Raw genomic sequence first — 24,445 nt, 5'->3', positions numbered from 1 at the left:
ATTCATCTGAAAAAACATTAGATCTCAACCTCACAGCACGCATGAAAATACATGCTGGTGGATTAAAGACCAAAGATAAAAAAACCAAAACCCCGGAAGTGCTGGCCAGGTTGTGGAGAAGGAACCTGCACGCCGCTCTGTGGGGACGGTGGGGATGTGACCAGGCTCAAGAGCCTTAGAGAACAATCTGGAATGTAAAGGCTCTCTGAGGGGAGTTTTCACCCACATACACACGGAAAATGTGTTCATTTCAGCACAGTTCACAATAGCAAACGATTATGAACAACCCTACTTGTCTGACCAGTGGGCAGTTTTTTATATAATCGGGTACTTTTTACAGAAGAAAAATGGATAAGTTAGAATATATGTCAAGATAATGAAATCTCAAAACCAAAGCTGGGTGAAATTAACAAGTTTCAGAATGATCTTAACCACATGCCTATTTGGAAATTAAACCTTAAAAACAATACTGCACATTGTTTATGCACACACAAATATACTGCAAAAATAAGAAACTACACACAACAGTGAAAACATTAAATTCAGTACCATAATCTCCAGGGAAGGAGGTGAATGTTACACATGGGGTTTCAGTTGTCCATCTGAACACTTTTTATGAAAGGGAGGAGTTGAACAGGACATGAAGTTCAGGTCTGACACATCCAGACGGTGGGCATGCATGTTCATTACATTATCTGTTCTTGTATATTTGAAATATTTTACTGAAAATGAAACATGTAATGCTCCTATCTTTCTATTTTATCTAGAAAAGGGGCACCTCTCCTGCTGGCTATGCAGTCAAAAACTACTCACGGACTGTCACGCCCAGACCCCTGAAGATCTCCCTGTTCTGCCAAGTGGGAGAGCCAAGGAAGAATGATAGAAAGCTGAAGGAATCACATTTCATTTTCCCTCAACAGTACCACCTGCCACGCCTTTGACTCTCTTCTTGGCTCCTAGGATTCCAACCCGGCCGAGTAGAGTCAGACACTCTGTCCTGGGTGCAAGGTTCTAGGCAGGGCCGACGCTGAGCAACTTCTAGGTTCACAACTGCTAATCACCATCCAGAAACCTGCACAAATCCCTATGGTGCCTAGGAGTTACGTGGACAGTGTTTACAGTAGGTTGGCCGGCGCTCTGCCCTTGAAGTATTCCACTTGGCTTTCCTAGCAAGGGCTGCAATGCTCAGAGACGGTCCCACAAGCACACTCCAAGAGTAAGAGTACACACTGCACATGTATTTGGAATCTGTTTGCCTCTCTCCCTCCCCGCTGCCTTCATCTTGTTCTCGCTATCACCATTTCTTGCCTGCAGTACTACGAGCCTCCTACTGGTCTCTCTACTTCTTGTGTCTAACTCAGTCTCCATGCAACGGCAGACAGAATGATCAACCATGTCACGAGTTTCTAAAACACAAACCTGGTGGAATTCAGCCTCTTTCAAACCCAGTGGCCTCTTATTTAGGATAATATAAAAAATTTTTAAGAAAATGTCTGAAGATCTGGCCTGAATCCTTCCATATCTTCCTTTGAATTCCTTCATGAAGTTGTTTCTGATCTCTTAACTGCAGAGAATAACTGATTTATTTGTCTAAACCATCTGACATTTACCTTTCCTCTAATACAACTGAATTCTTACCTTGTGATATTTCAGAGGGGAATACAACATGTTTCTTTACACAGGTGATTTTTGCTCACCATGAGGTTTCTCTCTCTGACTCTAGACTTACTCTACACTAGAAAAAGTGACATTTTTGAAGTGAAGAAAACACAGAGATGGGTAGTTTTCATTAGAGTACAGGACTGTAAGCTAGAAAATGTGCGCTTTAGTCTCACTAAGATTCGCAGCCTAGTAAGCTTAGTGGCTTTCCCGTTTCAACGAAGGTCTAATGACCTATAAACCCAGGATAAGAAGGTCTTCCGTCCCAGTCCCTCGCACACCAGCAGTGATGGTCTACGCAGAACTAATCCCGTGACTGTTTTCTTGTGGAGCTCATCTGTCTTTAAGGCTGCTGTTCCCATTTCTGCAGTGTACCTGGGGGAGGAAGTTCGTGGGACTCCTCAAGCAGGGTGCGCCTAGCTGGCTAACAAGAACTGACTGCCCTTCCAGAACCGTTTTCTCCTCCAATCACAGCAGGGACAAATAACAACACGTGGATATACAGCAGTTCGTGCCATGCTTTCATGTGCATTATCCCACACAGTCCCGGTGGGACCTGCCCAGACAAAACCTTGGGAAGTCAGAGTAGGTAAGATTTTACATCTTTCTGGATTCATAGTAATTACATTCCCCTCCTCAGAGCCAGGAGAGGCGAGGAGAGGAGACACACATTTATTTACCGCGTTCTTCATCACGTTCTGACTACTGGGTAGTAAGCAGCATGAAGGTGGAGAGGGCCTCTGTTGTATTTACCAACCCAATTCCTAGCATCACGCATACACTGTGCCAGGAGCATACTGGGATTTCAGAAAATGCTTGTGAATGAGTAAGACTGCAACGAGACGCAGAAAACAGGAACATTTTAGGGAGGCCACCAGATCACGTTAACCACGAAAGCACTTGCCTTCTTTTTGTGGGAAGGGTTTTAATTTGTCCAAGTGACTCCAGAGACCGAGTACATTCCATTTCAGTACCAAGAGACTACCAGCCCCACTGACTAGGGCTGCTCGGAGCCACCCCTTACCTTGATTCGTGAGCTGGGGTTCAACATGATGTATTTAATGGAACCCTGGATGTTCTCTGTCCAGGAGACCAGCCAAGTGACCTTGTTGTCATGTCGGACTTCTTTCCATTTATGTCCTGGAGGAGGAGAAGGAATCTTGGAATCTCTGTGGAAATAACCAAACGGGAGGGCCGTGAAATGAGGATAGGCGAGGAACAATTTCACCTTTCATGACCTGATGTGGGCAAATCCACTGAGCTCTGATGTCCAGGTTCCCTCCCCTCAGTCAACACATGGAAAACACGGGGGGATCCACAAGTGGGAACACCGTGCTGCCCCCATTGGTTCTAACGTGCAATACGTGCCCTGCCACTAGCAACAAGGGAAGCCCCTATTTCATTTCTGGCCCCAAGGGGGAACGGCGGGGGCGGGGCGGGGGTGGGGCACTCACTTGCTGCAGTTGATGATGATGTCCTCCGGCATGATCCGTCTCTTCAGCATGCCCATCTTGGGGTGGTTGCCCCGGCCGCGGAAGAGCCCAGGGGGTTCGATCTTGAAGTTGGCAATCCTCTCTCTGTGGTTATCCATAATGCAGAAGCCATATTCTTTTAGTAACTTTTCATTCTCCTCTTTGATTTTCTGGAAGATAGCAAGGAACAAGTCAAAATGGGCCCAAATGTCTGCTCTCTACTCATATTCTTATCTCTGTGTGAGAAGAGGTCGAGAAAAGTCTAAAAATTCCTAAGAAATGAATTCAGTAAGGGAAAAACCTCTGACAGAGTTTTCAAACTTAAACGTGACAATAGTCCCCTAAAGATCTACCTACAAGGATTTACTTCAACTGAAATTCAAAACTGATTCTCTCATCTTTAAGGATGCATATTTATGAATATAAACATGCCTCGGTATTTTAAAATGTAACTTCAAAAACCAACCGTTTTGCTCAGCAGAGTCCGGGTGGGGGACGGAGCAGAGCCTCTGTGACGGGGCCTCCCACCAACGCCCCACGCGCACCGACAGGCTCCAGGGCCGTCTGGTCGGAGGGCGCCGCACCCGGGTTCTCCAGCCCGAACCAGCCTGCCACGGAGCCTTTCTGAGATCCGCGGTGAGGCACGCTGGGACCCTCGCCCCAAACAGGCGTGGGAAGGGATGTGGAGCCCCCTGACCCTGCTGCCTCTTCACTCACTATTATACTCAGCAGCCCAATCTAACGAAGTCCCGCTGCCCTGTGTGGGGCCAGGCTGAGAACCAGCAGGCAGCAGGCGCCCTCGGCAGGTGCTCTGACAGTGTAAGACTCACGACACCTCCCTATCTTTGGATCAACACTCCAAGAACGAAACACCAAGGTGGTTTTCGACTTTAAAAACTCCACCGACGTGAGTAACAAACCAAGCTTCACTCATCTCGAGTCCTGGCGGGAAGACTAAGCCAACGTTGTGAAGTCTGATGCAGTTACCATTCTCACAGAAACTCACCATTCTAAAGCCAAAGGTCAAAGAGGCACCATAAAACAGTGAGTTACAGAAATACCTAGTAAACACGCAGGTCTTTTAAAATATTGAAACTACGGGCTTTGAAGTGCAAAGGATTTCTTAAATTCTTAACTTCTGGACCTCCAAGTTGAAAGAATGAAACTCCAGCCTGCACTCCTCTAGACTGGGGGTTGGTTAACTTTTCCTGGATAGAAAATACTTCAGCTTTGAGGGCCATAAGGTCTCTGGTACAACTACTCAACTCTGTCTGTCACATGAGCACACCCGCAGACAACGCATAAGCAGAGGCGCCTGTGTTCCAGTACAACTTTTTCACAAAGGCAGGCAGGCTCCTGATGCTCTAGAAGAAAATCACGCCCCAGCTGGATACTGAAAAGACCCTTCAGGAAACGGGCTCGTCAAGGCTAAAGGTGACTATAAATCGGTGTGGCTGGGTTCCAGTGTAAACAGATCAAACCACAGGGAGGTGCATGACCAGTAGTGTTTTATCTGTCAGAACTCTCTAATATCCAGGAACTACTGTGGGGAAGATCTGTAAAACCTGTATTATTGGACTGTCTGGTTTTTAGGTCAGCAGCACCAGAGTTCTTAAAAGACATTTAACAAAGGGCTTATTTATAATTTTCAGTCAACATAAGACCCCAAAGAAAATTTAGACTCCACTAGGTTGAGAACCCTAAATCTTTAGAGCAGAACCATGTGTTGAGTACAAAAGTCAAAGCTGTCTTGTAAGAACAAGAAGAAAACTGGATGAACTAATCAATATTCCAAACTCCTACAGAAGCTTAAGAAATAGTACCAGTTTCTCCTCCTTGCTCATCTGTTTCCGAGCCTCCGACTGGGCTTTGAAATACTGGCTCATCTGGGTAAAGTCACATTTACTTAGGTTGGTGATAGTATTCTTCTCTTCATTAGTCATTTCCTAGTCAAAAGAAAATAGAAGAATAAGGTAAATACATTAATAAGCCCTCAGGCTTCCTTGCAATGATAGCAAAGCACCCTTTTTTTAGTCAAAGGTGTTAATAGGTAAGTTAATCTAAATTAGTGAGTTTTGAGGGAAAAAAAAATTGGCCTGTCACCGAGATCCCCCAGGCACATGAATGCCACAACTGGAGAGACGTGCAAATGTTATTCATTTTAGAAACGAGAGAAATCGTCCCATTTTCAGTCTCTCTGTTCATTTATTAAATCTTATTTCCAAAACTATTAAGAATGTAAACTTCAGCTCAGCCTTTGTCTACATGATCCAGAATGAGAGTAACAAGACTGTTTAAAACCACCTAGGCAGATACAGGATATGTGGTTTCAGGAGCAGAAAGTACCTAAAGCAAATAAGCAAGAACCAAGAGGGCCTGGGGTACCACACTGACATCGCTCCGCAATGGCAGCAGCAGAGCACCGCCCCGCAGGGACGAGCTCTCCCTCACTCAGCTGGACCTGAGGTTCTCTGTTTGGGCCTAATGTAATACATTCCCTCCTGCAACCCTATGACAGGTGGGAGGAAAAAGTGTAAGCACTCTCATTGGATAGAAACCCTATATAGTATAGTAAATGAACAGGAAAAAAAAGTAACATAATTCATGAACTCAAATTTTATATCCAGGGATTTCTTGTAAAATTAGAGTGTATTACTTAGTAGTTGATCAATACTTTTTCAAGGTGCTAGAAGATTAATACATATACCTTTCTCCAGTCTTTAAAGAAATTTTTCCTAAATATTTCCTTAGTAGTATATTCATGGTCGAGCATTTTTGCAAAGAATGTAGCTACTTCCTCTGCTTTGGGACTCAACTTCATGACTTTACCTAGAAAAGAAAAAGTGGTTCCAAAAAAAATGAGGTACAGTATTCATGTTCTGAGTGCAAACACTGAGCTCTGGAGAAATCTGCTTCAATGGCGGTTTACCTGCGCAAGGTACATAAAGGTGTGGTGGCACGCGGTAACAACAACAACAAAAGACAGTATTCTGATTTACATCTACTTGTATAAATGTTCCTTCTCTTCAGCAGATATTTACCTGGGTCATTCTCTGGAGACTATGTCAGTAAATTGTTCCCAGGTGCCTGCTCAGGACAGGGATGACCTGGGGGAGGCCCAGTCACTCTTCCTTTTCCTTTCAGCAAGCAGGGTCCTGTACACCTCTTCAATGGTTTTTAAAAATCAAATCCTCAGAGGGACTCCTGCCACTGCTAAGCTAAGCAGCTTCTGTTCAAGAAGGGGAGGGAAGGATAGGGCAGGGAGTGGAAGAAAGGAATTGTGGGGAAAAGAAATAGGCAACTTTCTTCTTTCAAGTTAGGTGGGTGGAGTATGAATAAAAAAATATATCCACAGCAGGCAAGCCCAGATATCCCGTATCAAAAGTCTCAAGTAAGGCCTTCCTCTGCAACCTCGCTACTCAAAGCGTGGCTCACAGGCCAACAGCGTTGACATCGGGTGGAAGTTCAGTTTGTTAGCAATGCAAACCCTCAGGCTCCACCCAGACCTGCTGCACCAGCAAGTGCATCTCGGCGAGCCCCCAGCGGCTGGTGTGCACACCAGGGGTGGAGCGAGCTGTCCAGGAGCACTGGCACTGTGAGGCAGCCTCACTCGGGGAATCGGGACTTGTCTGGAACACAAGGGATGACGGGGTCCCCGCCGTCTCTGGCACAATGCATGTTTAGTAAAAAGCCCTTCTGAAGGAATCCTGATGTTATACCGCGTTAAGTGAATCTGAATGGGGCCTTGGGGTTGTGTGTACCTTAAGTAGTTTATAATAAAGGAGAAGTACTTGGGAGTTGAATCTACTTTTCAAATAGAATACTTTTAACAGTACTCTTAGGGCCCATTTCCATTTATTTCTCAAAAATCCAACTTTACAACATCACTCTTGGCAAAATAATTTGGCTATATTAAAATTAGGTTAAATAATATACCACTACTTTGTTATTACATAGGCACTACTAATTCACCAAGGATTTCCACATTTATTATAGAAAACTAAAACTTAATTAGAAATCCAGTCATTTCAAAACTCAGAGGACAGCCCTGGCTGGTGTGGCTCAGTGGATTGAGTCCCAGCCTGCGAACCCAAAGGTCACCAGTTCAATTCCCAGTCAGGGTACATGCCTGGGTTGTGGGCCAGGTCCCCAGTTGGGGGTGTGGGAGAGGCAACTGATCAATGTATCTCTCGCACACTGATGTTTCTCCCCCTCCATTTTCCCTTCCCCTCCCCTCTCTCTAAAAATAAATAAAATATTTTTTTAAAAAAGCGACTCAGAAGACATCTCATCTCGTGGTTCGGAGGTTACTGTCCCTGACTGTAGGGATGTTGAGAATTGTAGCACAAAACTGAAACTGCTGTGGTACACACAACCTGCTTGGAATCCAAGTAACTGAAAAGGCCAACAGGTGGCGCTGTTTCCCCCTCCCACCCTCCCAAGCTCCAGTCTTTGGAAGAAGACATTGGGAAAGAGGATGAGCAGCTGGCTTTCAAGGGTCTTCTGCACTTCTGCAGATCTTCCCCATCCAGAGTTGCCAGAAAAGTTGTAACATGCTTCCGATATAAAGGAAACTATTAAATCACCAAGAATAAAATAATGAAATAAAATAAATGGCAAGAAAGAATGTGAACTGTTCTTAGGTCTGTTTGGTATTTCCTTTTAATTGGAGACTCATGGGGCAATTTTACTGAACTCTGTCCCCGTAGAGGAAGCAATTTTGACACCTCATGTTTTAGATGAGCCGTCAAAAGATGAAATGACAGCTCCCAGCAGCAGGTGGTGGGAGGATGACTCGAAGGTTCCTGGCAATGGCAGTGCTCTTAGGAAAAGACTGAGCTCAGAAAGAAGAAAATTGCTGAGTCAGAGCTGAAAACTGGAGGTTCTTAGAGGCAAGTCCCTGCTGCAGCCAGCCCGTGCCCCACCTCCTTGCCAGGTTTCTAAAGGAGTCTGAGAATTCTCTTCCCTGGAGAGCTGGCAGGACTTACAGAACCAATAGGAACTAGTAAGACAAATGTGACTTCCTGACTCACTGCAGAGTGGGAGCTTATGTAATCAAAGGAAATCAATTCCAGAGAAAAGACTGAGAAAATACTACAGCCCTGGAGCTGGAGCTCCTATCTTGTGACATAGGACTGGGCAAGAATGGGGGGAGGTACCTGGTCAGGAGGCACCTGACCAGGTCAGGCCATGGCTCCCCATCCTCAGAAGAGAAACCCGAAGACTAGGGAGTCTAGTTTCCCCACAAATCACTCTGAATCTCCAAGACAAGGCTTTACCCGCTGACCTTTCTAAAGCTCTCAGTAAACCCAGACTATGGCTACAGAATAACTGTATTTTGTATTTGTATTGTAATACATAACTGTATTATGACTGTCTTCTTCAAGGTCCTAGGCTCTTTCTTTTCTGTGGAGTTTCGGCTTTCAGTCACACTTGAGAGTCTCCAGGAATGACCCACTGGGAGGGCAAACGGAGCTCTGCCCCGTGCTCCCTGGCGAACACCGACCGGGTAGCATGTGTATTTGGTGCAGGCATTTGTCACTGTGGCTCCACAGTCCTGCTGGACTGCGGACACCTTGATATCAGGGCTCAATCAAGACTGACCATTGCTGGGCCTTTAATGAACACACTTCTATAAAACAAATGCCAGCATGCAGAGTCACCTACTTGAAAGATCCAAACCTTCAGTACAAAAACTTACTACCTTGACCTACGGGCATGCATGGCCCTGAGGCCACTGCCGGCGGACAGATGTGCATCAGAACTCTGAGTGTTCACCTTGATGCTTTTGGCTATTCTCCTGCTGAGCATTTCTCAAAGTTTGGTCAGGAGACCAGTTGCTTCAGAAGCAACCAATACCACTCTACACCTATTAAAATGGCCCAGATTCACCTGGGATTAAGCACATAGGAGTCTGAGGAATAATGGTCTAGCTACTTCTGAATAGAAATCTTGGAATAAGGGAAATCAGTTGAGCATCACTATCTGCATACTGATACACTGCCAAGGAGGAGCGTCGAAGACTACTCTCAAACTCTTCAACCGAAGGACAGAAATACTCAGGAGAGTTAATGGACAATTCTAAGGGTTCTACGAGAATGAGGTCGGTCTTCAAAGCAGCTCATCAGACTAGGCTGCACATATAGTGAAGGCACAGTGTTCTGCTATGTGGAGTGAATGACAAGACACCCACCAGCCCTACCTCGAGGCTGATGGCAATCCTCAACCAAATACTAACACTATTTCTAACGATGAGCAGCCTGTCAAATGTGCGTTATATTGCTAAAATAAAACATTGTTATCCCATAAGGATTCTCTAATAACTCTTGCAAAGAGCTGCTCCTTAAAAATAAAGCTCAAATAAAAGCATTCAGCCTGTGGACGCAGTGCTGTGCATTATGTAGAGGAACTGTTTTGAGACCACACAGGTACATTAACAGCCCCTTTCTTACAGCACTTTTCAGCATGAAATGGGCCTTTGAGAGCTAAGTAAGTACCTAATGACCCTCTCCCCAAACAATATGATGACAATAAAACAAAATGAAATAAACAAAAAGGATTATACAGCACAGAATCCTTCCTCACTTTCTATTCTTAAAATAGAATCAGACACTCTTCTTGGCCAAGAAATGGACAACCTTGGAACAACTCACCATCATAGTAAAACTTGACACTCTCTGGAAGAGGTTCATATGGTGGAGCAAATACAGGACCTTTATGTTCTAGGAATTTCCACTTGATGCCCTCAGGGTAACGCTCTTCTTCCCACCTTTAGAAGACAAGGTACAATCTCGTTTAGTGACTGCTTTACCTATTACAGATTATCACCTATTAGATGCCAAAATTATTATCTGTTCAATTGACTGATGCTTTAGAACGACTCAGAGCCCCACATTCAAGGCCTGCGTCAAAATAACCAGTGTCTTTCACAGCAAATAAGATGAAAATGGAGAAAAACACATCTCAGTAGTCCAGTCGAAGATGCTGCGCACAAGAGGTCGTCACTCAAGGAGCCCAGCAACAAGTGGGGATGTGAGGATGAACACGGCTATTTTCTCACAGCGGTGTGACAGCGAGCCACACTGGAGCACAGGACATTTACGCTGCCGATACGTAAGAAAAGGCCTCCTGGGAGTGACGCCAGTCCAAGGTACAGAGGAAGACAGCCCTATGAGAAAGTACACAACGGGACAGAAGACTAGGAAGTAACAGTTCTGCTGGGTTATGTTGAGTTTTAGGTGCTTATGGGTTATTGAAAGCTATCTAGCAGACAATGATAAGTGAATGTAACTTTCAGTAGAAAGAGCTTTTTAAAACCGTTTTTATTTTAAAAATCATCAAATACAGATAAATAATAATGTATAAAACACTATATACCATCACCTATATACAAAATTGTTAACATTTTACTAAATTTCCTATTTTTTTTTTGCTGAATCATTCAAAGTAAATTGTGTCTATAATACTGCACCCCTAAATATTTCAGCAAACATCTCTATAGAAATAAAAAATACTCTCTTACTTAGTTATAAAATAATCACATGTAACAAAATTAGTAATTTCCTGGCAGCATTCTAGTACCCAGACCATATTATAAACTTTCCAATTATACCCAAAATATATTTTATAAACTCAAATCTAATTAAGGACCACACACTGGCATTGGCTGGTGTCTCAAAGTCTTTCTCTAGAATCAGACAGACTGTCTCACCACCGCCAGCAGCTTGTTCTTAAGAGCCAGTCGGTTCTTCCTGGAGAGAGTTAAAATGTCACAGATTTCAATCTTCACTATTTCAACCTTAAAATTAAAAGCCCTACATTTCTGCAGAATAATTCCAAATGCCAATTACCCACATTCCATTACCTTGCATTATCTTCCAACTTCAATGTTTTAAACAAAGATCAGAAACATCAAATAAAAATAGCACGTACCCCACTGTGTGCTATAAGAGTATATTATAAAATCAAAGACAATATATATTGTCAAATGATTTCTGACAGGGTGCCAAGATCATTCAATGGAAAAAGGACAGTGTTTTCAACAAATGATTTTGTTGAAAACTGGATATTCACACGCAAAAGAATGAAGTTGGCCTTTTATTTTACACTATATACAAAAATAAACTCAAAATATATCAAAGACCCAAACATAAGAGCTAAAAATTATATAACTCTTTATAACACTGGATTTAGCAATGATTTCTTAGATGTGACACCAAAATACAGGCAACAAGAAGAATGAAACTGGACTACACAATTTAAAGCTGCATTAGCCAACAGAGGGGAAGAAAGTAGCCCATGGAATGGCAGAAATATCTGCAAAGCAAGTCTTTTGATAAGGGGTTAATATCCAGACTATATAGAAAACCACAAACTTAAAACAAAACAACAAAAAAAACAACCTAATTAAGAAACAGGCAGAGGACTGGAACAGACATTTCTCTGAAGGTACACAAATGACCAGTGAACATCTGAAACAGTGCTCAATGTCACCTGTAATTGGGAAATATAAGTCGCACCCATCAAGACAGCTACTCTTAAAAACAAACACAGACTGAAGTCGGTGTTGGCGAGGATGTGGGAACTGAAACTCCTGCGCCCTGTTGGTGGGCATGTGAGTGGGAGCAGCTGCCGCGGCGAACAGCACGGCAGGTCCTCAAGAGTTAGACACAGGTTTATCAGGTGATCCAGAGGTTTCGTTACAAGGACTATCACCAGAAGAACTGAAAGTAGGTATTCAAACAAACACGGGCACACTAATGTTCTCAGCGGCCCTATTGAGTACCACCGCCAAAAGGTACAAACCAAAGTAGATGCATAGATGAACAAAATGTGGTCTGTCATTCAGCCTCATAAAGGAAGATTCTGACCCATGTACAATACGGATGAACCTTGAAGACATTGTGCTCACAAAAGGGGTGATGCTGTAGGACTCCACCTACGTAAGGTACCCAGGGTAACCAAACTCAGAGAGGCAGAAAGTAGAACGGTGGACAGGGAGAGGAAAAGAGTCAGATGAGGAAGAGCTGCTGAACAGCGTCCCAGCTTTTGAAGAGGAAGAGAGCTGTCAAGATGGGTGGTGGTGGTGAGCGCTGACAGCAGTTTGAGGGTATGATGCACTTCATACCACCACCTGACTGAGCACTTAAAAGTGGCTAAGATGAGGACTTCTATTTCACAATTAAAAATAACTTGAAAAAATAAACCTCAAGGTCAAGATATTAATAAAATCTTAGAAAGAACGTAAGCCCTGGCCAGCGTAGCTCAGTGGATTGAGTGCGGGCTGTGAACCAAGGCATCGCAGGTTCGATTCCCAGTCAGGGCACATGCCTGGGTTGCAGGCCATGACCCCCAGCAACTGCACATTGATGTTTCTCTCTCTCTCTCTTTCTCCCTCCCTTCCCTCTCTAAAAATAAATAAATAAAATCTTAAAAAAGAAAAAAAAGAATATAAACGCCCTGTATGACCACCCTACCACTTTACAGATACGAAACTGGCAGGACCTCCCGATGGGACGTCAGCACAAAAAGGCCCAGATGCAGGCCCTGGCCTGCGTGGCTCAGTTGGTCGCAGTGTCATCCCATAAACTCTAAGGTCGCCAATTCCTGGTCAGGGCACATGCCTGGGCTGCGGATCCAACCCCAGCTGGGGCTCGTGTGGTGGGGTGCATGCGAGCGGGGTGCATACCGAGAGGCAACCCATCGATGTTTTTCTTTCCTTCCCTCCCCCTCTCTCTAAGATCAGTAAGCATGTCCTTGAGTAAGCACGCCCTGTCCAGTGTGGCTCAGTTAGCTGGGCATTGTCCAGCAAAATAAAAGGCTGCCAGTTCAATTCCTGGTCAGAGTACTTACATGCCTGGTTGTGGGTTTGGTACCTAGTGAGGCACCTACGAGAGGCAACCAACTGATGCTCCTCTCTCACACTGATGTTTCTCTCCCTCCTTCTCCCTCCCTTCCCCTCTAAATAAGTACATGATTTTAAAATGACCTGGACACAGGAACCCATTCCAACTCCTAAGCCTACTACTCTTCTGCAAATCAGTTCCAACAGAACATGCCCTCCAATAGGCCGACATCACTGGATCAGCAGCCCTCCCTGTGCAAACGTCTCTGACAGACTGTCACCCTTTCCGGCCCCATCCATGGTTCACAACAGGATTAAAGAAAACATGTGGACATCAGAATGACCTCTGTGGCTGGCCTGATGTACTAATTCAAATTAGCTGTGACAATAAAATGGGCTTGGATAAAGAAAGGTGGGCAAGTGCTAGAAATGTGTGTAGGACAGTAAACACCCACATGCTCTCTGAAATCAAACTCCCTTGCAGTTAACAAACACCTCACAGGACACCGTCATATACACATTTAATTTTTGAAGTTTTGGAAATAAACTTCACACACTACAGTTTTCTGGAAGCTGATCTGGGGACTCGAGGACAGTTTCTCTGGTGTGGGGAGAATATCAATCCGTATTCTGTGTCTTATCACCACTACTGGTTATATTCATGAGTCCTGGTTGTTTAACACCAACTCCCTACATTATAATCCTCTGAGGCTTTTGGCTATAAAACAAAGACCCAGAACTCCACTTAGAGTCACCCCTAACATCTGCAACAAATTCCCTAGTTTCAAGGCCTTTTGGTGAAGCGTCACCTGTATAGAATAAACAGGGCACCTGTGTCCCAACAGGTCAACCCTGACACAAAGGTGTACTCGGCTGGAGGATCCGCTGGAACCCTAAACAGCTACCCCAGGCTGCAGTCAAAAAGGGGGGATCTGAGTTAAAGAGGTTTTCATGGGACTGAGCCTGAGCATATTGTCAGCACCTGTAACACTGTTTCCATGGGGAAAACATGGTACAGTGAAGAAACCCGAAGGGATCCTGAGCATTTTCACATCCCCACGATTACCAGAGAGAGGGAGGCAGGGAATCAAAGTTTGTTTTTGGCAGGATGAACAAGTCTGCGGACTCTAGGAGGAAGCGAAGATCTGTGTTGGCTTAGCTGGTAAAGTGTGTAATTCTTTTAGTGAAACAGCAAGAGGAATAGTACAAACAAGAGCATCTGCTCTTCAAGCCCCCTGACTATATGGTCAGTGGCAGTCACTGAGGACAGACCACTGACTTCAGAGTGTAACAGGCATCCAACAGTGACGGAGGAAAGGGCAAGCTCTTAGCTAAGAGGTTGATCACTCCTGTTCCCTACGTCTACAACTTACACTGTAACCCCGAGGCACTGTGCTTAACGATCAGACTGGAGGGAAGCACACAAGGAGGCTAGAGCCAAGACTGCTGACCCCCACCAACCACCTTCAGTTAAAGACTGACCAGACCCACTCAGACAAAACACAAAGCAACGGCAACAACCACCACAACAAAGGCTGGTCTCTCAGAATTACTGCGTGGCCACACCAGTAAGGACTTCAACCACAGAAGCAAACTGGGCTACTAGACCCTTCCAGAGTGCCTAATGCCCTCCCCCCAACTCATGCACGCACGGCTGGGCCAGGAAAAAGATGACTTCAGGATCCAGCATGAGCCAAGGCTCCAAAGGAAGGGGTAAGACAGCAAGGGGCTGGTGAGGACGAGGACATGAACTTGTTCATTCAAAAACACAAACCCTGGCGTACAGGCAGCTCAGCTGCTTAGAGTGCCATCCTGACACACCAAGGTTGTGGGTTTGCTCTCCAGTCAGGGCACATACAAGAAGCAACCAATGAATATGTAAGTAAGGGGGACAACAAATCAATGTTTCTCTCTCTAAAATCAGTTAAAAAACAAAACAGAACAATGAGCACCCACCACAGAACCCAGAGAGGCAATGGACTGATGAATTACTAACCATTCTCACAAGTGCCAATAATAACCCCTGATTTACACCATCACTTCATTTTATCCAAAAGAAAAATCATTTTATTAAAGGTCCTAAAAACCTTTCAATATTCCATCACTGAACAACTTCTATTAGCTACAAAGAAAAAAGTGAAATAAAATGAAGAAAGGAAAAATACATCGTTTGTTCCCTGACTCCGATCTCTGGAAGGGCCCAGGGTCCTGGACTCTGGGATTTCTGTCTCCGCTCTCCTCTCACCCCCCCACCCCCTTGTGCTCACACCAGCAACGCCAGCCGTGCAGCTGTGCTGAGCACTTCTGCCGCTGCAGCTCTGCTCCTCTCAGCCACCTCCCTGGTCACTGACTGCCCCCCCTTTCCTCTGGTGCTGGGGAGACGGTTTCTCTCAATTACCAAATCCACAGAGTGAGCACTGCCAAACTACGAACAGTGGTTGCCACGAAGCTAGAAAGGAAAAAATGGGAATAGGAGGGAAGGAAAACTGTCATTTTTTCCTAACCCCTACACTTCTGGATCCTTTGAATTTTTAACATACATACAAATCATGTATTACTGGTATAGTATTTAAGTAATACAGAGTTTTAAGTAAAATCAGCATTAGAAAAATGCATGTTTATTTCAAAATTCTAAATATCAAAACTTACCAAGTAGAAAATAAAATTTCCTAAACACACTTTGCAAAAATAACTTCTATTATTGCTAAAGAGCCTTCATACAACCACCTGAAGACCTATTTTCTCAAGATCACAACCCCAGATTTTGATACTTAACTAATTCTTCCCAGTCTGAGACATTAAACAAACAGGTTTATCATTTAGTATTTTTCTTTGAGCCTGTTACTTGTGAGGTTGACCATATTTTAAGCTGTTCACCAATAGTTTGTTTTCTTCAATGAATTGTCTGTTCCTCACTTTTCTGTCATATCACTCCTTTCATATTTGTTTTAAAAGACCTTTTTTCCTATTAGGAATCTTGGCCCTGTGTATTGTATTTTCCCTTGCGATGTTTTTTTAATGGCATGGGTTTGCTTGCCATATAGAAGATTTAACTTTGATGTATCAAATTTATGAATCTTTTCCTTATGACTCTGGTTATATGTATGTCATGCTTCAAAGGGACTTTGCTATTCTACAACTATAAAAATATTTGCCAAATTTTTCTTGGGGAGGGTTTTTTTTAAACAGGCAGTTTTCCCAACATTATTTATAGAATAATCCATCTTATTTAATCCCTGTCATTTTGAATGCAATGGTCTTCACCTGATAACTCCTATATACGTACAGATCTACTTCTACAGTTCATTCTGTTCAATAGGCTGGGACCTAGTTTTGAGATCCAATAGATTACGAGCTAGTCAATGCTTTCACTAGGACCTGGGAAATTTATTTCAAAATGTTATTCTAGAGAGGTTCCTTTAAGTACTTCGCTCCTCCCCCAAATACCAGGGTATTAATTTTAGTAACTCAACATTACTGCTTCATTAGGCTGTGGCATCAAAGAGCTGACATTTTAACCCCGTGCCGAGATGTCGTTACCATTTCCACTTCTGCTCCTCTTCCTTCTTCGGCTTCTTTTTCTTGCTATCTGGCTCAGGAACTTTTTTATCTTTATCTTTATCTTTATTCTTGGGCTTTTTCAATTTACCATCCTACAAAGAAATGTGGGGAGAAAGCAGTTAAATAAGGACTAATTGCCTTTCTACAAGTAGTTTGGGGGGCCCGTTAGAAGAAAACCTGGAATCACACAACAGCAGAACTAGAGATATTCTTAGGTTCAACCTTCCCTATATGACAGAGGAATAAAAATGTACTTGTGCTTTTCTCTAGAGCAGCAGTTTCCAAAACTCCCTGACAAATAATTACTCAAGAAAGTAGTTAAAAACACTCCCTCTGCAGAGGAAGAGCTTGGGAAATGGCACTCGTGTTAGCCTCAGGTAGGTCTGGGGCAGCACCGCTGCTGTATGGAGTAGCCCAGTGGACTGTCCTCACTTGTTTTTAAATCTATGCATCTTTAACCTCTTCCAACACCACCAAACACGGGGTAGGCGAGGCTTTCCATTAGACGCTTACTATACAATGTGAAAGGAAACCCCTGACTGAGTCTGGGGTGGGGGGGACTTTCTATTGCTGTTGTTTGCACGCAGTCACCAAATAGTGAGCAGGTATTTGGGAGGCCCCACAGTGACTGCTGCTCCTTGTGGGGGTGTTTCTTTGTGGCTCTGGCCCTACGTAAGCTGTTACAGTGGCACAGAAAGAGATCATCAAATATAAACAGAGCAATTCACCAGTACAAGAGATAAATCTCAAAACATATACACATCTGAGCAAAAATGTGTTATTCAACAGGTGGGGGTCTCTCTCAAGAGACCTGGAACTCTTTTGAAGATATTGTCCTTAGTCCTAACTACTCAAGAAAACTTCAGTCTTTATTCAACAAGTTTTAGATAGCTATGAAAGATGGTTCTGAGTTACGTTAAAATCAGTTACAGAACAGCAGAGCTGGAAAGAGCTGCATAGATAGTTTGGTTTGACCCCTTTCGGTTGGAGGAAACTCTGAATCAGAGGTTTTGTTACTTCCTCAAAGTCACATCGCTGATACCGACCATGATGGAAGCCCAAGTTTACCAGAAAAATAAAAGACTGTGACTCATGGGAATGACTGGAATAAGACAAACATCCCCCGACTAATTGATAGGATGGCGATTAAGTTAAACTCAGGATCTTCAAGCAAACGACCTTTGGGGTGCAAGAAAGAGGAAAGCCTACAGTATCACACATACTTAAAAACAGGAATGGAGAATATAAATGTCTAAGTGTGTCTGTGAGGAGAAAGTACTGGAGGATCACATGAATTTGAGAAACCCATGTACTATTTAGGTTGAAACACACCACAGGAAAGGGAAATGTTTTTCAGTTAAGACATTCTCTGAATAGCTTCTGAACAGGTCTGCAGATGGTCCCATCAGGAAACTACTGGCTACACTGTATATTTTCAAGCCTTAAAATGGAATAATCAGTCACTGAGTGACTGCCGAACAATTCCCAGAAACGAAAAAAACATAGCTATCGAGTGAGGTTTAATGACTGGTCCCACAGTCTGGGGTCCTTGCCACAATTAACACTGTGTTGATTCAGTCTTTTAGCCTGAACTTTTTTCCTCCCCCTGTAGAGAGAGGTGGTAACAGAATAATTAAAACAAATGGGAGTCAACTGTTCTTTTTTCAAAATGGCCAAACAGTTATGACTAACCTCTTCCGAGATCCAGGAAAGGTAGTCCTGTACATAAATGCAACATGAGCATAAAAGCGATCTAGAAAGCATGGAGAGCTAAGTCTTACGCTTCTTTATTGATTAGTCTGATGATCTACATGAAAGTGGAGTGACTGACTACCGTAATCACTACTCAACACTGCACTACCAATTCCTTGAGTTGGCTCTCATGAACTTGAACTTCTGCCAAGAACAGTGTGTCAGAAAAACAATAATTCTCTAAATCCAGGACCCAATCCTCTCTCTATGGCTCACCTACCCATTAACATTTTTGTATGATTCATTAAAGACACATTCCTCTCTCCTCGTGGAGCTGAAGGGTTAGCAAAGCCCCAAGGGAGGCAGGACAGCGGCAGCTATTATGCTGGCTCATGGGATCAAAGCCCAGCTTCACCACTTAGTAGCTGCGTGACCTTAGGCAAATGACTTGACCTCTCTATACTGATTCTGCATCTGTAAAATGGAGATAAAGTAGCCAATTATTTGTCTCTAAGGGTTGATCTATGGATTAAATGAAATGGCAAAGTGCTAAGAATAGTGCCTGGCACACAGTAAGCACCTATTACATTTCATTTTAATTATTACTATTATTCTCATGCTATGACAGATTACGCTCGTAAGACTCACTGCCCCTCACTATCACTACTGGTGGGACTTCTAGCTATTGCCTTTATGCTTGTGAATGCACTTTGCCCAAGGCAGTGGCTAACCTCAAATGCAGCACTCGACTTAAACATCATTCAACTCCCTTCTTCTCTTGGGAGAGCGCAGGATTGAGACCCCTGTGAATTTCTAACATGTTTTACTTGAATGACTTGCTAACAAGTCTCCAGCATAAGAAATAGAAAGTGTCAAAAAGAAGGAACCCTAGTATTGTATGTTAAATCTACCAAAAACATCAAACAGAACCCTGATGAAAGTGCTTGGAGTGAACTGAGATTTTTAAGAAAGGCTCATAAACGGGGAGAAGGGAGGAGAGCATGTGCGCGCGCAGGGTGTGCTACAGACAGCTTCAGAGCACAGAAGAGCTGTGTAGAGAAGAAACACAGGAGGTCAGTGTGCCTGGCGCGAAGCAAGTTTGAGAAGAGGCACAAGATGAAGACGGGCACCAGATGTGGGGCCAGGTGGGGCAGGGCTGGGCTAGAGCTCGGAGTTCACCCTGTGTCCAGCGGCACCCGGCACTCATTAATGGGTGCTGAGAAGGAAGGGTCACCCAAAGTGAGGGACGAGCAAGCTTTGTTAGATACGAGAGAGCACCAGAAACACTCTGCTTCTGGAATTGTAAGGCAAACAGGATTTCGTGTTGACACGTCCTCTGCCTGTATGAAGAGGGCAGAGCTTCTCTAAGAGCCTCGTTCAGCACCACAGCCACGGGCAGACACCCAGGAAGCCTTGGAGGGACCGTCACACGAACAGTGCCACCGCCACTGCACACATCTGCGAGTTTTTCTCCTCCAACAGACCAACGGAATCCCTAAACCCATTTGCCTTCAAAGTCGTTTTATGGAAAACTCCCTATTCCAAACTCAAGCCCCAGAGGGCCTAAGTCTCTTTACTAACCTCTTCTTCCTCTAGTTTCCGTTTCTTCTCTTTCTTGGTATCTTCTGTTTTAATTTTCTTAGGTTTATAATCAGCACTAGAAAGGGGAACATGAATATGCAGTTAACACAACTGTGACTCGGCAGTTCTCACCAACAGGACTAGGACCCCGTAACTCCTAATGGACGCTTCTGAGGTAGGCATGGCTGCTACCTTTCTAGGCTGAGCATTCTAGTCAAGAATGGGACAGAGGAAGAAGGCCAGACCAAAGCCCAATCGTTACAGCCCTACAGAGAATAAAACAAACCGCTCTGCGCTACACGCGGGCCCGGGGAAAGTGGAATGGAGGGACGTGTACATGAAGGACACCACTGGAAGACGGAAACCTGGGAACCTATGGTGCGACTATGGTTGCCACAAAGTAACGACTGGCTCCAAGGGGGAGGAAGAAACTCTGTACGAATTCTGAATGAGCACAGTGAGTTCACCAAGTACATTCCTGCTCCCTCTCCCACCCACCACTTCCTACCATAAATCCTTTGTAATAAGCTCCACAAGATTGAAAATAATGAATAGAGTTTAACCTTGCTGACTGAATCTGAGAAAGAGGTACATGCAAGCCTCAAATAAGTGTTTTAATTAAGAACAATTTTATTATGTCTTCTGTACAGTGAAACTTCACCTAGAATGGACTGACAGGCAGAGGTCCTAGGAGAAATTGCTTTAACAGTGAAAACTTATCTGTGGGAAGTGATGATACACTTAAAGTAACTTAGCTAATTTAAATATTCTTCGTGAATTCTGCTTAATGTGAAATTCCTACTAAGACGCATTACCTTTTAATAAAAATAGAAACATAAAATCTCCAGTAAAGCCTCAGGTACACTACTTATTTGCTTAGCAAACCCTACTTTTCGTAATTCCAAGAGAAATCAAGTCGCCCCATCCATCAATCGCAAATCCCAGGCGAGGGACAGTCAGCACGGTTGTCCCGTGGACCACAGGGACATACATCACGTTTATTCTTTAAACAGACAACTCCTGTTCATTTCCAAAGTCATAGTAAGAAAGACTCACTCATCCTCATCTCGAGGCCTCTTTAATGGCTTTATATCTTCTTTAGGAGAAGCAAAATATCCGTCATCTTCAGGCTCATCTTTAATTCGTAGTGGACTGAAAAGAAAACAGTGTGAGTTAATGAGTGCTGGGGACATCTACAGTAAGTAGCCAAAGGCGGGGTAAAGCATCTCGCTGAGAAGCAGCCGCCAGAAGGACGACAACGCACATTTGTTCGTGCAGATCCCAACGGCAACAGTTTTCCGCGAGCACTTCTTCTCACTCAATTTTCACTTTAACCCTGTGAGGCAGGCAGTATCGCCCTGCCTTTGCAGATGAACGGGCACATCGAGGTTTGGAATGAGGACCCCTTATTCTAAGTCAGTATTCTTTCCCCCGTGCCTTAGCTGCCTTTGCCAGCACGACCCAAACTACAACGGGAACAAACTTAAATTGAATTGTTTCCTTATTTCACATGAGGGATATACTATGTATCTGACCCCAGGAATGATCCAAACTGATTATTCTAGCGCATCAAAAGCTAAAATTCAGTTTTTACAAGGAAAGGAATAAAAATCTATCTCCCAAACTTGGTACTTTAAGGGTCTAAGTGAAAGTAACCTTAGTTACAAGGGAAGATAACCAAGCTGCATCACAGCAGAAGGGCACGTGCTCAATGACAGGCTCCGGGCAGATCCAATTCATTCTAAGCCACATCTAGTCTTTGTTCAATGTCCTCCTTAGGTTTATTTACTTGATACACAGAAGAGTGCCTTGTCTTAAAGATAATTCTCTTAGCCCAGGCCAGGCCAGGCAGCTCAGATGGTTGGAGCATCATCCCATTTACCAAAAGGTTGCAGGTTCAATTCCTGGTCAGGGTGCATACAGAGGGCAACCAATCTGTCTCTCTCACCCCACTCCCTCTCTCAAATCGATACACATATCCTCCGGTGAGGATTAAAAAAAAGATAATTCTGTTAGACAACTATCTTGAACTAAAAAGAGGAAGGAAGTGAGAACACCATAGGACCAACCATCACCACAGCCTCGGGATGTTCCCTGGGCTGGCACATCTCATCAGACCCCCACTGCTGACAGCCAGAAGCACATATGGAGCTAACTAGCTCAGTACAGGGCATGGTCTCTGGACATGAAGCTTCCCATCTCTGAGGCCCAAGGGATAAGCTTGCAGACTCAGCTGCAAAGGAAGTCCGGAGAGCCCCATGGTTTTAAAGGTAGACGACACCACCCCAGCCTCTTTAGGCATACTGGATCATCTTGCTTGCAACAGAATTGGAATGTTTACAGAAATCAGCTTTTCTTATTTCTGCACACTTCCCAACTGCCGGCCTCTAAAGCTGTTCCCCCCACAACCATAAAAATGAGTAACACAGACTTGAGGGTCCAAAATCCCCGAAAGCCTGACAGAAAGGAACACTGCCATTTATCCAACCAGTAAATGCTAGATCCTGTCATCGTTGCAGGTGGGGTAACGACCTGTGGCAGGGGTTACCAGGCCTGAAGGTGCTCTGTACAAGTGACCGGAACACTGGGTTCCACCCAGCGAAGCACCTGGATTCTCTGCGATGACACACACGTGAGCGGACAAGCAGCCCAGCGAAGTGAATGCAGAGGCACTGCCTCCAAAGGTGCGTTCTGAGTGCTCTAGCCCAGAAAGCCTGAAACTGAACCCAGGACTACACCACATCCAAAGAGTCTATTAATGACCGAGTTTAATAAAAATCCCAGGCAGTCAGTCTCTTGGCAGAAAATGGCCTCCCTGTGCTCAGTACTTTATCTAAGAAGCCAGACTGTCGAGGGCAGCTTCCAGCGCATTTTATTATTCAGCATTCCTAGAACGGTTACAAAACACGCCTGAAGAGGGCTCCTGCTTTTCCTGGTCTCAGGGACCTGCTGGATATGGCACGGCTTTCAAAACTCTTCTCAAAAGAAACTGAAAGTTCAAAGTTTCAAGGAAGCAGAACTTTCAAAACACTTTGTCCTAGTCAGTAACGCAAACAATTCCAACAGTTCCTAGTAAATCTGTTCTGTCACTTTGTGGAGGTGAGGGAGTATACATGACCGTAAACTTTACTTTTTTGAAACTAGAGGGAACTCCTGGGCTTATTTTGAAAAATTGAGGCTGATGAGGAAAACAGAATCGTAACAGCAAAAATAGCACAGGAAAGCTGACCTCTAGACTGTGTACATTTTCCTTTCCTTCCAGAAAAGGGACCACATTTCTACTCAAATCCACACCCTTCCCTAAAATGTACAACATACAGGAGTCTGTATTTGAGCCTCAGAATATCACTAACAATTACTACTGAGTGCGGAGCTTCTTTCAGGGGCGATGAAAATGTCCTCAAGCCAGTGTGGTAGTGGGGAGGATGCGCAACCTTGTGAACACACTAAAAGCCGAACCGCACACTTTAAAGGGGTGAATTTTATGGTATGTAAATTATATCTCAATTTTCAAAAATTTCTTACTGTCTGCCTTCCCCACTCAAAATAACTCCCGGAAAATGTGCTGGTCGGTCTCACTAAATGGCACTGCTGAACTGCTCAGGTTGGCTTAGACAAATCCTCTCCCTGCCAGCTCCCCTGGAAACCCAGAGGCGGCCAGGTCAGTGTGTTTTGGGTGCGCTTGGCAACAGCCCAGCCGGGGCGGCTGGCCTGCTGGGCCCCGGCGGAGAGAAGCAGGAGGGCCTCACCTGGAGAAGCCGTTCTCTTTCTCCTTCTTTATCTTCGCGTCCCCAGAGGCTCTAATCTGAAAGGTAAAACAGCAGCAACTGGTCAGTACCTTGAAAGGACTCCATCTGAGGAAGCCTCTCTTATTTGATAGTATTTGGCCTCAACTCGGGGCATTCTGACCACAGACTGACTTTTCCCCTTGAGCAGGTGAACTGACGGTTTTCCTATTTTTTCTAAGACTCGTTTTTACAATTCTTCAAGGTAAATTTTCCAATTCACTGAGAAAAGTTTCCCTAAAATGGTAGCTTTTTACCTTTAAATTATGGCAGGTCCCTCTCCCTCAGTAAACATACTCCACCTCCCAAGGATTTGCCCTTGGCAGTGCAGAGAGGAAAGAAAGCAAAACAAAATGAAAAGAAATGGTCTATTCCCTGTGAAAGGATATTCGCAGTCCTCTCCTTCAACTCCCCATGTCCCACCTCGTCAGACTCTGGCCGTCTCCACCCAAATGCACAAAGGGTGGGGACACACGGATGTGCCTACGGAGAGTGTCTCCGGGAGAACACCGAAAACAGCACAGTGGCTGCAGAAATAAAGTGTGTGTCTCACTATATTCCCTATTTCGTACTGTTCACCAAGCACAAATTACCAAGTTACCTTTTCAAAAACTAAAATTAAAATAGTGTTTTCAAAGTGTGTGTGCCCGGGGCTACTCATTTGCAGCCAGAGGCGCCGTCCATTTCGAGGCGGCTGCGCTGGTGGGGCTGGGACTGCGGGTCGGGGGAGGCACCAGCACCCGCAACTGCTCCCTCAAGAAGAACCTTCCTTCATTCGACAGAGATCCCACACAGTTATGTCTTTCCCCTAAAACAGAACTTGTTTTCCTCATGAAAGGAAACAGACATTT

The 24,445-nt window shown here is 44.3% G+C and overlaps 1 protein-coding gene across 1 annotated transcript in view; it reads right to left on the bottom strand.

The window, feature by feature from the left end:
* Nucleotides 1-24,445, bottom strand: part of TOP1 (DNA topoisomerase I) — an 87,305-nt gene that overhangs the window by 16,710 nt on the left and 46,150 nt on the right. Inside the window, exons 5-13 of the mRNA XM_028523685.2 lie at nt 23,559-23,614; nt 20,866-20,961; nt 19,810-19,885; nt 16,516-16,628; nt 9,785-9,900; nt 5,839-5,960; nt 4,955-5,077; nt 3,114-3,301; nt 2,684-2,828 (exon numbers count right to left, since the gene is read on the bottom strand). Coding sequence (XP_028379486.1) covers nt 2,684-2,828; nt 3,114-3,301; nt 4,955-5,077; nt 5,839-5,960; nt 9,785-9,900; nt 16,516-16,628; nt 19,810-19,885; nt 20,866-20,961; nt 23,559-23,614 — 1,035 coding nt within the window. The remainder of the gene's footprint in view (nt 1-2,683; nt 2,829-3,113; nt 3,302-4,954; nt 5,078-5,838; nt 5,961-9,784; nt 9,901-16,515; nt 16,629-19,809; nt 19,886-20,865; nt 20,962-23,558; nt 23,615-24,445) is intronic.

This window comes from Phyllostomus discolor, chromosome 9 (assembly GCF_004126475.2).
Source record: "Phyllostomus discolor isolate MPI-MPIP mPhyDis1 chromosome 9, mPhyDis1.pri.v3, whole genome shotgun sequence".
In the NCBI taxonomy this organism is placed as follows: Eukaryota; Metazoa; Chordata; class Mammalia; order Chiroptera; family Phyllostomidae; genus Phyllostomus; species Phyllostomus discolor.
Note: the sequence above shows the minus strand (reverse complement) of the source record. Positions and strands in the feature narration are given on the sequence as shown.